At 45.0% G+C, this 17,527-nt stretch overlaps 1 protein-coding gene across 1 annotated transcript in view; it reads right to left on the bottom strand.

Annotated features, from left to right (window-relative positions):
• DRC1 (dynein regulatory complex subunit 1) overlaps positions 1–17,527 on the bottom strand; it is a 65,174-nt gene that overhangs the window by 11,881 nt on the left and 35,766 nt on the right. The window contains exons 7-12 of the mRNA XM_075863794.1: positions 7,364–7,486; positions 4,422–4,561; positions 3,696–3,830; positions 3,348–3,586; positions 2,133–2,239; positions 1,938–2,027 (exon numbers count right to left, since the gene is read on the bottom strand). Coding sequence (XP_075719909.1) covers positions 1,938–2,027; positions 2,133–2,239; positions 3,348–3,586; positions 3,696–3,830; positions 4,422–4,561; positions 7,364–7,486 — 834 coding nt within the window. The remainder of the gene's footprint in view (positions 1–1,937; positions 2,028–2,132; positions 2,240–3,347; positions 3,587–3,695; positions 3,831–4,421; positions 4,562–7,363; positions 7,487–17,527) is intronic.

Genomic DNA, 17,527 nt, shown 5'->3' with positions numbered 1-17,527 from the left:
TCTCCATAAGGTCTATAGTTCCATAGTAACAGTCTCAATGAGGTCTACAGTTCCATAGTAACAGTCTCCATGAGGTCCATAGTTCCATAGTAACAGTCTCCATGAGGTCTATAGTCCCATAGTAAGTCTCCATGAGGTCTATAGTTCCATAGTAACAGTCTCTATGAGGTCTACAGTCCCATAGTAACAGTCTCCATAAGGACTATAGTTCCATAGTAACAGTCTCCATGAGGTCTATAGTTCCATAGTAACAGTCTCCATAAGGTCTATAGTTCCATAGTAACAGTCTCCATGAGGTCTATAGTTCCATAGTAACAGTCTCCATGAGGTCTATGGTTCCATAGTAACAGTCTCAATGAGGTCTACAGTTCCATAGTAACAGTCTCCATGAGGTCCATAGTTCCATAGTAACAGTCTCCATGAGGTCTATAGTTCCGTAGTAAGTCTCCATGAGGTCTATAGTCCCATAGTAACAGTCTCCATGAGGTCTATAGTTCCATAGTAACAGTCTCCATGAGGTCCATAGTTCCATAGTAACAGTTTCCATGAGGTCTATGGTTCCATAGTAACAGTCTCCATGAGGTCTATAGTTCCATAGTAACCGTCTCCATGAGGTCTATAGTTCCATAGTAACAGTCTCCATGAGGTCTATAGTTCCATAGTAACAGTCTCCATGAGGTCTATAGTTCCATAGTAACAGTCTCCATGAGGTCTATAGTTCCATAGTAACAGTCTCCATGAGGTCTATAGTTCCATAGTAACAGTCTCCATGAGGTCTATAGTTCCATAGTAACAGTCTCCATGGGGTCTATAGTTCCATAGTAACAGTCTCCATGAGGTCTATAGTTCCATAGTAACAGTCTCCATGAGGTCTATAGTTCCATAGTAACAGTCTCCATGAGGTCTATAGTTCCATAGTAACAGTCTCCATGAGGTCTATAGTTCCATAGTAACAGTCTCCATGAGGTCTATAGTTCCATAGTAACAGTCTCCATGAGGTCTATAGTTCCATAGTAACCATCTCCATGAGGTCTATAGTTCCATAGTAACCGTCTCCATTAGGTCTATAGTTCCATAGTAACAGTCTCCATGAGGTCTATAGTTCCATAGTAACAGTCTCCATGAGGTCTATAGTTCCATAGTAACAGTCTCCATGAGGTTTATAGTTCCATAGTAACAGTCTCTATGAGGTCTATAGTTCCATAGTAACAGTCTCCATGAGGTCTATAGTTCCATAGTAACAGTCTCCATAAGGTCTATAGTTCCATAGTAACAGTCTCCATGAGGTCTATAGTTCCATAGTAACAGTCTCCATAAGGTCTATAGTTCCATAGTAACAGTCTCCATGAGGTCTATAGTTCCATAGTAACAGTCTCCATAAGGTCTATAGTTCCATAGTAACAGTGTCTCTAGACTCTGAATTAGAGATTAGCAAATCGATTCTAAATAAATCGAATTCAATCCGAATTTACCAAAAGTTTTTGATTCAGCGAAATCTGAAACTTTAGGGGATCGCGGCGTGTGAATCGTAAAAATAGTGTCTGCCGGCTGCAATTTTGCAGATTAGAGATAGGAAAAGTAGAGAAGAGAAGATAAAAAACAATACCATACTGACCTCTCCTGGTCTCCGCAGCGACGCGTCCCTGCCGGCCTTCTGAGATGATGTCGTTTTGTCCCATGTGACTGCTGCAGCCAATCACAGGGAGAAAACTATATCATCACAGGAGGCCGCCACGGACGCATCGCTACGGAGAACAGGGGAGGGGAGTATGGTATTTTTTTATTTTAGGGCTGGAATCACATGTTCCCCTGATTGCGTTGTTTGACTCCGCTGTCTCCTAGGACTGTAGCCCCCTTGGATATGGTCCTTGAAGACATCAGAGAGTCAGACAGGGCAATCGGGGGAACTTACAATTTCATCAAATTTCTGCACGTACCCCGAATATGGAGTCGAGGCGGATGAGAGAGCGCTCGTCTTTTTCCAGCGGAGACAGCAGCTGCACCAGTTTATTCTCCATCAGAAATCCCTGGGAAAAGCAAATCAGTGATGACATCACAAGACCAGTCCGCAGCCCCCCCCCCCCCGGCTCATATACTGGGAGCTAAGAGGTTAACCCCTCCTTATTACTTACAGACTCATCACACAGCACTTCCAGGATCTGCTTCACAGTCCGAGGAGACAGTGGCGGAGGTGAAGAGTCGCCGCTCTCCTGATCACCGGATGTCATCGCGTCGCGTCCTGTGTATGACACGATACCAGAGAGGACATTACAGAAGCAACGGCTGCTCCTAAATCACACGAGTGTGACCAAGGGATCAGAGGTCAGATAATTACTATTGGATGACCCTGTGATCTCCTCCGAGACACACACACACACACACACACACACACACGGTATATCCAGTCATAATCCTGCTGGACACTACAGGGTTAAACGGATCAATGAAGCCTTAAAGAGAACCGGTCACCAGGATAGACTATAAAACCTGCCATAGACCGTCAAGAAGTGACTCCTCCTCCCAAAAATGCCAATCACAGGGGAAAAAGTCAGCTCCTCCCTCTTGGACTTCTTAGAAAGAGGACTCTTCTTGCCTTGCTGACTGTTTCCCGTAATAAAATAAAAAAAAGGATCTGTTCCAGCAACAGCCCCAGTTTCCATTGCCGATCTGTCATCATTTCAGAATCTTTTGCTGCCTGATTTGCACATGACTGACCAGTCGGTGTGTATATGGAAACTCCTGGGGCCCCGCAGACCCCTCCCCCCACCATCACGTTACTTATAATACTGTTGTCCTCCTATAGACACTGGGACTTGGGTGTAACACCAGCTTTTACATCCCCTATAGCTGAAGCAATGCACTGATCTCCTATGTAAGAGGTGAGTATTTTACTAGAAGACCCGGAGCTTACACCTGCAGATCAGTAATGGCCGATGCTCATGTGTAAATCCGGAGTCTCAACTTATTCCTCCCGTAAAGTAGTTCTCCGCTTTGTACAGTCCTTACTTGTTAGAAGGGACCCTTGAAAATAAGCTGATCGTACAATCTCTGAGCTGGGACCCCCAGCGATCATCTGTAATCTGTTGGGAAACCTGCCAGTAAGTGATCAGTTCCCCTACAGTGCCACCACAGGAGAAATGAAGTATTACACAGTGTCATTCATATCAATGTGTTGTTTGTGTAATACAGGACAGTGTCCTCCAGAGAGAGATGCTCTCTATGTAACCGCTCTCCACCTCTGGTCAAGAGATGAGGATCCTTTGGTTAGAGCATCTGATCGCTGGGGGTCACAGTGGGAGGACCCCAGCCCCGCAGAGCATCTCACGTGAAGTAGTAGTTATTCTCACCAGATCCTGTCATCACTTCCTTTGCCAGCATGCTGGCGGTCTTCTGCTGTTTGGGTTTCACTACCAGTGGTCCAACGTTGTCCATGAACCACAGGTCTGGTGCCTTCCATGGGAGTCCGAGCTGCTGCTCGTGTATAATGCGATCCACCTCCAGCACCTTCTGCACCAGCTGCTTCATCTCCTCCTCGTTCATCACCCAGATGTCGTGGAACTTCTTTGCATCCACAGCTGCAAAATGCCTGGTGAAGACAGGGGATACGACGCATTCATAAAGAGTGGATTATTAGTGGAAACAGTCAGCAAGCTGGAGGACAGACAAAACTCCATGGTGAAATAAGACGGCCCGACCTCATTTTCTTCTTCAACTCTTTGTATTGCTCCGCGATCCTCTTGAAGTCGTCGGTCAGCGACTGGTTCTCTTCTTTGTATAGTTTGATTTGTTTCTCCAGCTTTATCTTCAGGTTGTTGAGAACATCCTGCAATCTGAAAAAAACAGAGAATAAAGACAGTAAACGGAGAGGAAATCAACCACGAGGACTCAATCCAAGACACAACCATCAACCAGAGACTGAAATCCCATCCTGACCTAGTCCTGCTCACACAGCTGTAGTATGTTACAATGTATCAGTGAAGATACCGGCAATCAGCCTGGAATACAGGACAGGGGAGAGATTTGTGCTGCTGCGGTGTTCGGCTCACAGAGGATTGTCAAGACTGGATACAATTGTAACAAACACTCAGCTGTGAGAAGTATTAAGTATGTATGGGGTTTCCAGTCACTGATCGTAAGCAGAGATCTTGAGAATGGTGAAGCATTGAAACAGAAGAAGGGGAATTTATCAACTTTTCTATGCCAAAGAAAAGTCGCAAACGCATCACAATTGTGGCTTTGATGCATTTACGCCGCTTGCACTTTTGAAAAGGGGTGGAGCTTAGCCAAAGGGGCGGGTCCACCCGGAAATCTACGCCAGCACGGGTAGAAGAAGATGCGACAAATTTATTAAGAGGCGTGCGGAACTTTTCATTGTACAATTGCCAAACTTTATTTAGGGAAGACAGTGACGAGCACGTTACCGCGTGATCCTCCTCTTCTGCTGGGACTTGGTGATGGTGTTCTCCTCGTCCCTCTTCTTCAGCACCTGGAAGTTGTATTCCAGCTTCTCCTGATTCAGCTGGTACGTGGCCTTCATCTGCTGCAGCTGCTGCTGGAGGATCTACACCCGCCAGGGACCAGACACAGACGTTACATATAGGACTCATCCCCCAGCAGGCAGGAATTAGGGGTACACACTCACGCCCGGCAGAACAGGTAAAATCTACGACACCAGCACGTAGTGGACACTATCAGGGTCAGGGCTACAAGGTGAAGGGGAGGCAACCAGAATTAGGAGAATACAATCCCTTCTAAGGACATGTTCACACAGAGTATTTTGGCGCTGTTTTTGATGTAGAAACCGCGTTGGAAAAATTCCTGAAGGAATTTTGAGGCAGATTTTTCCGCCGGCAAAAAACTCAGTGTGAACAGGGCCTTAGGGTACAGAAAGGAAGTGTTTACTCCGGGTACTCTAGTTTCCACCCACACCCCAAAAACACACCTATAGGGAGTTTAGATTGTGAGCCCCAATGCGGACAATAAGTTAGGACCTCTGCAGCGCTGCGGAATATTTTGGTGCTATATAACTAACAGAAATAATGATGATAATGAGGGCCCCATTATTAGAGACCTCCATCTAGTAGCGCGTTAGACCTGCTTTGGCCTTCAGACTCGCAGCAATTCGTCGTGGCATTGACAGACTCCACCGGGAGATGACACAGACTCCACCGGGCGATGACACAGACTCCACCGGGCGATGACACAGACTCCACCGGGCGATGACACAGACTCCACCGGGCGATGACACAGACTCCACCGGGCGATGACACAGACTCCACCGGGCGATGACACAGACTCCACCGGGAGATGACACAGACTCCACCGGGCGATGACACAGACTCCACCGGGCGATGACACAGACTCCACCGGGCGATGACACAGACTCCACCGGGCGATGACACAGACTCCACCGGGCGATGACATAGACTCCACCGGGCGATGGCATAGACTCCACCTGGCGATGACATAGACTCCCCCAGGCGATGACATAGACTCCACCAGGCGATGACATAGACTCCACCAGGCGATGACATAGACTCCACCAGGCGATGACATAGACTCCACCAGGTGATGACATAGACTCCACCAGGTGATGACATAGACTCCACCAGGTGATGACATAGACTCCACCAGGTGATGACATAGACTCCACTAGGTGATGACATAGACTCCACTAGGTGATGACATAGACTCCACTAGGTGATGACATAGACTCCACTAGGTGATGACATAGACTCCACTAGGTGATGACATAGACTCCATTAGGTGATGACATAGACTCCACCGGGTGATGACATCATTCTGCTGGAATACTGGCACATGTGGACAGGATCTCTGCTAGTAATAAAGTGTTCTTCTGCCATAAGGTAAACAGCTGCTATAAAAGGTGTGAACTTGGTCGGCCACAATGTTTTGGTAAGACCTAATGTTCAGACGTCCATGCAAAGATATCAGTGCCAGGGGGCGCCAAGAAAAGATCCCCCCACCATTACTGCTTCTCCACCAGCCGGAACTGTTCACGCACGACAGGACAGGTTCATCTTCTAATGCCGCCCGTGCCAAATTCTTATTCTCCGATCAGCGCGGTGCCGAAGAAATCTGGATCATCTCACCAGGCGATGTTTTTCACCGCTCAGTGGTAGAAGTTTTGCTCTCTTTCGCCCCCTGGAGTCTTGTCTTTGTGTTTCCCTTACGGCTCATTCAGAAGACCGTGTGATGACCATTAAAACATCGACCGTCACATGGACTCATGTATTTTAATGGGGCTGTTCACACGACCGTTGTTTCAATGGAGCGGGTGAAGGGTCCATGAAAAAATAGGACTTGTCCTAGCTCATCACGCATCCCTCCAAAGACTCGTCTATGGGGGATCCGTGATAATGCGTCCCGCACGGTCGCACCTCGGACGTGAACAAGTGCAGTTTTTCCCGTCCGAGGTTAGTCCGAGGTTAGTCCAAGGTGAGCCACGCTCGTGTGAATGTAGCCTTAGAATAAAACGGCGCTGGAGCTGGTCATCTGCCATTATTGCTCATCCGTGCTGGGGAATGACGAGTTGTGCGTTCGGACACGTTAGTTGGATCGTCAGCGTTGTTTTTGGCTGCAGTTTCCTTGTCCGCTTGTTCCTCAGAACGATTCTTCACGTCCTCTGACCCCTTATTTAGACGAGTTGTTGACTGGATCCCCTCTCGCTGGATGTTTTTCCTCGATCGCACCATTCTCCGGATACTCTCCAGGTCGTTGTACCAGAAAACCCCACAAGGTTGGCAATTTTTGGAATACGGGCCCCGGCTGGTCCAGCATCGATGACCATGTCTCGTCCCAAGTCGCTTAGATCGCTGGATTTTCCATTTCGGATGTGAATTGACACTGAAACCGATCCATGGAAAACGTGATCACGTGATTTTACGCTGCGTCGGGGTCACCGGTCCAATTTCCATATAGGGAAGCTCCAATCATGAAAGGGTCAGGGTCTCTAATAAAGTGGTCATTAAGTGTATACACCACATATATATATATAGATGTATATCCTCAAGTACAGGGGAGAACATTACAGTAATACCCCTGCAATCTGGCATTATAGAACCGGTTTATGAAATATTCTGGATTATCAGATGGTGCAGAACAATATATCACACTCTTCTGTAGAGGTAAGAAGCCCCCGGCATTCTGGATTATTGATCGCTAGATTACAGGGATTTCCCGATGTACAAGGATATGGGTGTATATGAGTAACAGAGGTCATTATATATGGGAATGTGATCCCCACTCCTGGGGTACAGAGAATACATGCCTAGATCCATTATCTACACATAGGAACGCTCCAACTGTATAAACCCTTGCTATTTATGATCACTGCACTGACCTGAACATCCGTCTCCAGCTTGATCTTGATGATGTTATATTCCTCGCCGTCCCGTACCCGACACTGGTTCAGCTGCTTCTCATACTCCTCCACCTTCTTCATACGATTCATGAGACTTTCCAGCTACAGAGGTAAAACGAGAACGCGGCATCAACACAGCTACATACAGAGACAGAGCAGAGTCCTGCACACAGTAATAATACAGAGCAGAGTCCTGCACACAGTAATAATACAGAGCAGAGTCCTGCACACAGTAATAATACAGAGCAGAGTCCTGCACACAGTAATAATACAGAGACAGAGCAGAGTCCTGCACACAGTAATAATACAGAGACAGAGCAGAGTCTTGCACACAGTAATATTCCAGAGACAGAGCAGAGTTCTGCACACAGTAATAATACAGAGACAGAGCAGAGTCCTGCAAACAGTAATAATACAGAGACAGAGCAGAGTCCTGCACACAGTAATAATACAGAGACAGAGCAGAGTCCTGCACACAGTAATAATACAGAGACAGAGCAGAGTACTGCACACAGTAATAATACAGAGACAGAGAAGAGTCCTGCACACAGTAATAATACAGAGACAGAGCTGAGTCCTGCACACAGTAATATTCCAGAGACAGAGCAGAGTACTGCACAGTAATAGTACAGAGACAGAGCAGAGTCCTGCACACAGTAATAATACTGAGACAGAGCAGAGTCCGGCACACAGTAATAATAGATCAGAGTCCTGCACACAGTAATAATACAGAGCAGAGTCCTGCACACAGTAATAATACTGAGACAGAGCAGAGTCCTGCACACAGTAATAATACAGAGACAGAGCAGAGTCCTGCACAGTAATAATACAGAGACAGAGCAGAGTACTGCACACATTAATAATACAGAGACAGAGCAGAGTCCTGCACACAGTAATAATACAGAGACAGAGAAGAGTCCTGCACACAGTAATAATACAGAGACAGAGCAGAGTCCTGCACACAGTAATAATACAGAGACAGAGGAGAGTAATGCACACAGTAATAATACAGAGACAGAGCAGAGTCCGGCACACAGTAATAATACAGAGACAGAGCAGAGTCCTGCACACAGTAATAATACAGAGACAGAGCAGAGTCCTGCACACAGTAATAATACAGACAGAGCAGAGCCCTGCACACAGTAATAATACAGAGACAGAGCAGAGTCCTGCACACAGTAATAATACAGAGACAGAGAAGAGTCCTGCACACAGTAATAATACAGAGACAGAGCAGAGTCTTGCACACAGTAATATTCCAGAGACAGAGCAGAGTTCTGCACACAGTAATAATACAGAGACAGAGCAGAGTCCTGCAAACAGTAATAATACAGAGACAGAGCAGAGTCCTGAACACAGTAATAATACAGAGACAGAGCAGAGTCCTGCACACAGTAATAATACAGAGACAGAGCAGAGTACTGCACACAGTAATAATACAGAGACAGAGAAGAGTCCTGCACACAGTAATAATACAGAGACAGAGCAGAGTACTGCACACAGTAATAATACAGAGACAGAGCAGAGTCCTGCACACAGTAATAATACAGAGACAGAGCAAAGTCCTGCACACAGTAATAATACAGAGACAGAGCAGAGTACTGCACACAGTAATAATACAGAGACAGAGCAGAGTCCTGCACACAGTAATAATAGAGACAGAGCAGAGTCCTGCACACAGTAATAATCCGGAGACAGAGCAGAGTACTGCACAGTAATAATACAGAGCAGAGTCCTGCACACAGTAATAATACAGAGCAGAGTCCTGCACACAGTAATAATCCAGAGACAAAGCAGAGTCCTGCACACAGTAATAATACAGAGACAGAGAAGAGTCCTGCAAACAGTAATAATACAGAGACAGAGCAGAGTCCTGCACACAGTAATAATACAGAGACAGAGAAGAGCCCAGCACACAGTAATAATACAGAGACAGAGAAGAGTCCTGCACACAGTAATAATCCGGAGACAGAGCAGAGTACTGCACAGTAATAATACAGAGCAGAGTCCTGCACACAGTAATAATACAGAGCAGAGTCCTGCACACAGTAATAATACAGAGACAGAGAAGAGTCCTGCAAACAGTAATAATACAGAGACAGAGCAGAGTCCTGCACACAGTAATAATACAGAGACAGAGCAGAGCCCTGCACACAGTAATAATACAGAGACAGAGAAGAGTCCTGCACACAGTAATAATCCAGAGACAGAGCAAAGTCCTGCACACAGTAATAATACAGAGACAGAGCAGAGTCCTGCACACAGTAATAATACAGAGACAGAGAAGAGTCCTGCAAACAGTAATAATACAGAGACAGAGCAGAGTCCTGCACACAGTAATAATACAGAGACAGAGAAGAGTCCTGCACACAGTAAAAATACAGAGACAGAGCAAAGTCCTGCACACAGTAATAATACAGAGACAGAGCAGAGTCCTGCACACAGTAATAATACAGAGACAGAGCAGAGTACTGCACAGTAATAATACAGAGCAGAGTCCTGCACACAGTAATAATACAGAGCAGAGTCCTGCACACAGTAATAATCCAGAGACAAAGCAGAGTCCTGCACACAGTAATAATACAGAGACAGAGAAGAGTCCTGCAAACAGTAATAATACAGAGACAGAGCAGAGTCCTGCACACAGTAATAATACAGAGACAGAGAAGAGTCCTGCACACAGTAATAATCCAGAGACAGAGCAAAGTCCTGCACACAGTAATAATACAGAGACAGAGCAGAGTCCTGCACACAGTAATAATACAGAGACAGAGAAGAGTCCTGCAAACAGTAATAATACAGAGACAGAGCAGAGTCCTGCACACAGTAATAATACAGAGACAGAGAAGAGTCCTGCACACAGTAAAAATACAGAGACAGAGCAGAGTCCTGCACACAGTAATAATACAGAGACAGAGAAGAGTACTGCACACAGTAATAATACAGAGACAGAGCAGAGTCCTGCACATAGTAATGATCCGGAGACAGAGCAGAGTACTGCACAGTAATAATACAGAGACAGAGCAGAGTACTGCACACAGTAATAATACAGAGACAGAGCGGAGTCCTGCACACAGTAATAATACAGAGACAGAGCGGAGTCCTGCACACAGTAATAATACAGAGCAGAGTCCTGCACACAGTAATAATACAGAGACAGAGAAGAGTCCTGCACACAGTAATAATCCAGAGACAGAGCAAAGTCCTGCACACAGTAATAATACAGAGACAGAGCAGAGTCCTGCACACAGTAATAATACAGAGACAGAGAAGAGTCCTGCAAACAGTAATAATACAGAGACAGAGCAGAGTCCTGCACACAGTAATAATACAGAGACAGAGAAGAGTCCTGCACACAGTAAAAATACAGAGACAGAGCAGAGTCCTGCACACAGTAATAATACAGAGACAGAGAAGAGTACTGCACACAGTAATAATACAGAGACAGAGCAGAGTCCTGCACATAGTAATGATCCGGAGACAGAGCAGAGTACTGCACAGTAATAATACAGAGACAGAGCAGAGTACTGCACACAGTAATAATACAGAGACAGAGCGGAGTCCTGCACACAGTAATAATACAGAGACAGAGCGGAGTCCTGCACACAGTAATAATACAGAGCAGAGTCCTGCACACAGTAATAATACAGAGACAGAGCAGAGTCCTGCACACAGTAATATTCCAGAGACAGAGCAGAGTAATGCACACAGTAATAATACAGAGACAGAGCAGAGTACTGCACACAGTAATAATACAGAGACAGAGCAGAGTCCGGCACACAGTAATAATACAGAGACAGAGCAGAGTCCTGCACACAGTAATAATACAGAGACAGAGCAGAGTCCTGCACACAGTAATAATACAGAGACAGAGCAGAGTCCTGCACACAGTAATAATACAGAGACAGAGGAGAGTAATGCACACAGTAATAATACAGAGACAGAGCAGAGTCCAGCACACAGTAATAATACAGAGACAGAGCAGAGTCCTGCACACAGTAATAATACAGAGACAGAGCAGAGTCCTGCACACAGTAATAATACAGAGACAGAGCAGAGTCCTGCACACAGTAATAATACAGAGACAGAGCAGAATCCTGCACACAGTAATAATACAGAGCAGAGTCCTGCACACAGTAATAATACAGAGGCAGAGCAGAGTCCTGCAAACAGTAATAATACAGAGACAGAGCAGAGTCCTGCACACAGTAATAATACAGAGCAGAGTCCTGCACACAGTAATAATACAGACAGAGCAGAATCCTGCACATAGTAATAATACAGAGACAGAGCAGAGTCCTGCACACAGTAATAATACAGAGACAAAGCAGAGTCCTGCACACAGTAATAATAGAGACAGAGCAGAGTCCTGCACACAGTAATAATACAGAGACAGAGCAGAGTTCTGCACACAGTAATAATACAGAGACTGAGCAGAATCCTGCACACAGTAATAATACAGAGACAGAGCAGAATCCTGCACACAGTAATAATACAGAGACAGAGCAGAGTACTGCACACAGTAATAATACAGAGACAGAGAAGAGTCCTGCACACAGTAATAATACAGAGACAGAGCTGAGTCCTGCACACAGTAATATTCCAGAGACAGAGCAGAGTACTGCACAGTAATAGTACAGAGACAGAGCAGAGTCCGGCACACAGTAATAATAGATCAGAGTCCTGCACACAGTAATAATACAGAGCAGAGTCCTGCACACAGTAATAATACTGAGACAGAGCAGAGTCCTGCACACAGTAATAATACAGAGACAGAGCAGAGTCCTGCACAGTAATAATACAGAGACAGAGCAGAGTACTGCACACAGTAATAATACAGAGACAGAGCAGAGTCCTGCACACAGTAATAATACAGAGACAGAGCAGAGTCCTGCACACAGTAATAATACAGAGACAGAGCAGAGTCCTGCACACAGTAATAATACAGAGACAGAGCAGAGTCCTGCACACAGTAATAATACAGAGACAGAGGAGAGTAATGCACACAGTAATAATACAGAGACAGAGCAGAGTCCGGCACACAGTAATAATACAGAGACAGAGCAGAGTCCTGCACACAGTAATAATACAGAGACAGAGCAGAGTCCTGCACACAGTAATAATACAGACAGAGCAGAGCCCTGCACACAGTAATAATACAGAGACAGAGCAGAGTCCTGCACACAGTAATAATACAGAGACAGAGCAAAGTCCTGCACACAGTAATAATACAGAGACAGAGCAGAGTACTGCACACAGTAATAATACAGAGACAGAGCAGAGTCCTGCACACAGTAATAATAGAGACAGAGCAGAGTCCTGCACACAGTAATAATCCGGAGACAGAGCAGAGTACTGCACAGTAATAATACAGAGCAGAGTCCTGCACACAGTAATAATACAGAGCAGAGTCCTGCACACAGTAATAATCCAGAGACAAAGCAGAGTCCTGCACACAGTAATAATACAGAGACAGAGAAGAGTCCTGCAAACAGTAATAATACAGAGACAGAGCAGAGTCCTGCACACAGTAATAATACAGAGACAGAGAAGAGCCCTGCACACAGTAATAATACAGAGACAGAGAAGAGTCCTGCACACAGTAATAATCCAGAGACAGAGCAAAGTCCTGCACACAGTAATAATACAGAGACAGAGCAGAGTCCTGCACACAGTAATAATCCGGAGACAGAGCAGAGTACTGCACAGTAATAATACAGAGCAGAGTCCTGCACACAGTAATAATACAGAGCAGAGTCCTGCACACAGTAATAATCCAGAGACAAAGCAGAGTCCTGCACACAGTAATAATACAGAGACAGAGAAGAGTCCTGCAAACAGTAATAATACAGAGACAGAGCAGAGTCCTGCACACAGTAATAATACAGAGACAGAGCAGAGCCCTGCACACAGTAATAATACAGAGACAGAGAAGAGTCCTGCACACAGTAATAATCCAGAGACAGAGCAAAGTCCTGCACACAGTAATAATACAGAGACAGAGCAGAGTCCTGCACACAGTAATAATACAGAGACAGAGAAGAGTCCTGCAAACAGTAATAATACAGAGACAGAGCAGAGTCCTGCACACAGTAATAATACAGAGACAGAGAAGAGTCCTGCACACAGTAAAAATACAGAGACAGAGCAAAGTCCTGCACACAGTAATAATACAGAGACAGAGCAGAGTCCTGCACACAGTAATAATACAGAGACAGAGCAGAGTCCTGCACACAGTAATAATCCGGAGACAGAGCAGAGTACTGCACAGTAATAATACAAAGCAGAGTCCTGCACACAGTAATAATACAGAGCAGAGTCCTGCACACAGTAATAATCCAGAGACAAAGCAGAGTCCTGCACACAGTAATAATACAGAGACAGAGAAGAGTCCTGCAAACAGTAATAATACAGAGACAGAGCAGAGTCCTGCACACAGTAATAATACAGAGACAGAGAAGAGTCCTGCACACAGTAATAATCCAGAGACAGAGCAAAGTCCTGCACACAGTAATAATACAGAGACAGAGCAGAGTCCTGCACACAGTAATAATACAGAGACAGAGCAGAGTCCTGCACACAGTAATAATACAGAGACAGAGCAGAGTCCTGCACACAGTAATAATACAGAGACAGAGGAGAGTAATGCACACAGTAATAATACAGAGACAGAGCAGAGTCCGGCACACAGTAATAATACAGAGACAGAGGAGAGTAATGCACACAGTAATAATACAGAGACAGAGCAGAGTCCGGCACACAGTAATAATACAGAGACAGAGCAGAGTCCTGCACACAGTAATAATACAGAGACAGAGCAGAGTTCTGCACACAGTAATAATACAGACAGAGCAGAGCCCTGCACACAGTAATAATACAGAGACAGAGCAGAGTCCTGCACACAGTAATAATACAGAGACAGAGAAGAGTCCTGCACACAGTAATAATACAGAGACAGAGCAGAGTCCTGCACACAGTAATAATCCAGAGACAAAGCAGAGTCCTGCACACAGTAATAATACAGAGAGAGAGCAGAGTCCTGCACACAGTAATAATACAGAGACAGAGCAAAGTCCTGCACACAGTAATAATACAGAGACAGAGCAGAGTACTGCACACAGTAATAATACAGAGACAGAGCAGAGTCCTGCACACAGTAATAATAGAGACAGAGCAGAGTCCTGCACACAGTAATAATCCGGAGACAGAGCAGAGTACTGCACAGTAATAATACAGAGCAGAGTCCTGCACACAGTAATAATACAGAGCAGAGTCCTGCACACAGTAATAATCCAGAGACAAAGCAGAGTCCTGCACACAGTAATAATACAGAGACAGAGAAGAGTCCTGCAAACAGTAATAATACAGAGACAGAGCAGAGTCCTGCACACAGTAATAATACAGAGACAGAGAAGAGCCCTGCACACAGTAATAATACAGAGACAGAGCAAAGTCCTGCACACAGTAATAATCCAGAGACAGAGCAAAGTCCTGCACACAGTAATAATACAGAGACAGAGCAGAGTCCTGCACACAGTAATAATCCGGAGACAGAGCAGAGTACTGCACAGTAATAATACAGAGCAGAGTCCTGCACACAGTAATAATACAGAGCAGAGTCCTGCACACAGTAATAATCCAGAGACAAAGCAGAGTCCTGCACACAGTAATAATACAGAGACAGAGAAGAGTCCTGCAAACAGTAATAATACAGAGACAGAGCAGAGTCCTGCACACAGTAATAATACAGAGACAGAGCAGAGCCCTGCACACAGTAATAATACAGAGACAGAGAAGAGTCCTGCACACAGTAATAATCCAGAGACAGAGCAAAGTCCTGCACACAGTAATAATACAGAGACAGAGCAGAGTCCTGCACACAGTAATAATACAGAGACAGAGAAGAGTCCTGCAAACAGTAATAATACAGAGACAGAGCAGAGTCCTGCACACAGTAATAATACAGAGACAGAGAAGAGTCCTGCACACAGTAAAAATACAGAGACAGAGCAAAGTCCTGCACACAGTAATAATACAGAGACAGAGCAGAGTCCTGCACACAGTAATAATACAGAGACAGAGCAGAGTCCTGCATACAGTAATAATCCGGAGACAGAGCAGAGTACTGCACAGTAATAATACAAAGCAGAGTCCTGCACACAGTAATAATACAGAGCAGAGTCCTGCACACAGTAATAATCCAGAGACAAAGCAGAGTCCTGCACACAGTAATAATACAGAGACAGAGAAGAGTCCTGCAAACAGTAATAATACAGAGACAGAGCAGAGTCCTGCACACAGTAATAATACAGAGACAGAGAAGAGTCCTGCACACAGTAATAATCCAGAGACAGAGCAAAGTCCTGCACACAGTAATAATACAGAGACAGAGCAGAGTCCTGCACACAGTAATAATACAGAGACAGAGAAGAGTCCTGCAAACAGTAATAATACAGAGACAGAGCAGAGTCCTGCACACAGTAATAATACAGAGACAGAGAAGAGTCCTGCACACAGTAAAAATACAGAGACAGAGAAGAGTACTGCACACAGTAATAATACAGAGACAGAGCAGAGTCCTGCACATAGTAATGATCCGGAGACAGAGCAGAGTACTGCACAGTAATAATACAGAGACAGAGCAGAGTACTGCACACAGTAATAATACAGAGACAGAGCGGAGTCCTGCACACAGTAATAATACAGAGACAGAGCGGAGTCCTGCACACAGTAATAATACAGAGCAGAGTCCTGCACACAGTAATAATACAGAGACAGAGCAGAGTCCTGCACACAGTAATATTCCAGAGACAGAGCAGAGTTCTGCACACAGTAATAATACAGAGACAGAGCAGAGTCCTGCACACAGTAATAATACAGAGACAGAGCAGAGTCCTGCACACAGTAATAATACTGAGACAGAGCAGAGTCCTGCACACAGTAATAATACAGAGACAGAGCAGAGTCCTGCACACAGTAATAATACAGAGACAGAGGAGAGTAATGCACACAGTAATAATACAGAGACAGAGCAGAGTACTGCACACAGTAATAATACAGAGACAGAGCAGAGTCCGGCACACAGTAATAATACAGAGACAGAGCAGAGTCCTGCACACAGTAATAATACAGAGACAGAGCAGAGTCCTGCACACAGTAATAATACAGAGACAGAGCAGAATCCTGCACACAGTAATAATACAGAGCAGAGTCCTGCACACAGTAATAATACAGAGGCAGAGCAGAGTACTGCAAACAGTAATAATACAGAGACAGAGCAGAGTCCTGCACACAGTAATAATACAGAGCAGAGTCCTGCACACAGTAATAATACAGACAGAGCAGAATCCTGCACACAGTAATAATACAGAGACAGAGCAGAGTCCTGCACACAGTAATAATACAGAGACAAAGCAGAGTCCTGCACACAGTAATAATAGAGACAGAGCAGAGTCCTGCACACAGTAATAATACAGAGACAGAGCAGAGTTCTGCACACAGTAATAATACAGAGACTGAGCAGAATCCTGCACACAGTAATAATACAGAGACAGAGCAGAATCCTGCACACAGTAATAATACAGAGACAGAGCAAAGTCCTGCACAAAGTAATAATACAGAGACAGAGCAGAGTCCTGCACACAGTAATAATACAGAGACAGAGAAGAGTCCTGCAAACAGTAATAATACAGAGACAGAGCAGAGTCCTGCACACAGTAATAATACAGAGACAGAGAAGAGCCCTGCACACAGTAATAATACAGAGACAGAGCAAAGTCCTGCACACAGTAATAATCCAGAGACAGAGCAAAGTCCTGCACACAGTAATAATACAGAGACAGAGCAGAGTCCTGCACACAGTAATAATCCGGAGACAGAGCAGAGTACTGCACAGTAATAATACAGAGCAGAGTCCTGCACACAGTAATAATACAGAGCAGAGTCCTGCACACAGTAATAATCCAGAGACAAAGCAGAGTCCTGCACACAGTAATAATACAGAGACAGAGAAGAGTCCTGCAAACAGTAATAATACAGAGACAGAGCAGAGTCCTGCACACAGTAATAATACAGAGACAGAGCAGAGCCCTGCACACAGTAATAATACAGAGACAGAGAAGAGTCCTGCACACAGTAATAATC

Source organism: Rhinoderma darwinii, chromosome 4 (genome assembly GCF_050947455.1).
Source record: "Rhinoderma darwinii isolate aRhiDar2 chromosome 4, aRhiDar2.hap1, whole genome shotgun sequence".
Lineage (NCBI taxonomy): Eukaryota > Metazoa > Chordata > Amphibia > Anura > Rhinodermatidae > Rhinoderma > Rhinoderma darwinii.
The sequence above is the reverse complement of the archived record's forward strand: the minus strand, read 5'-3'. Positions and strand labels throughout refer to the sequence as shown.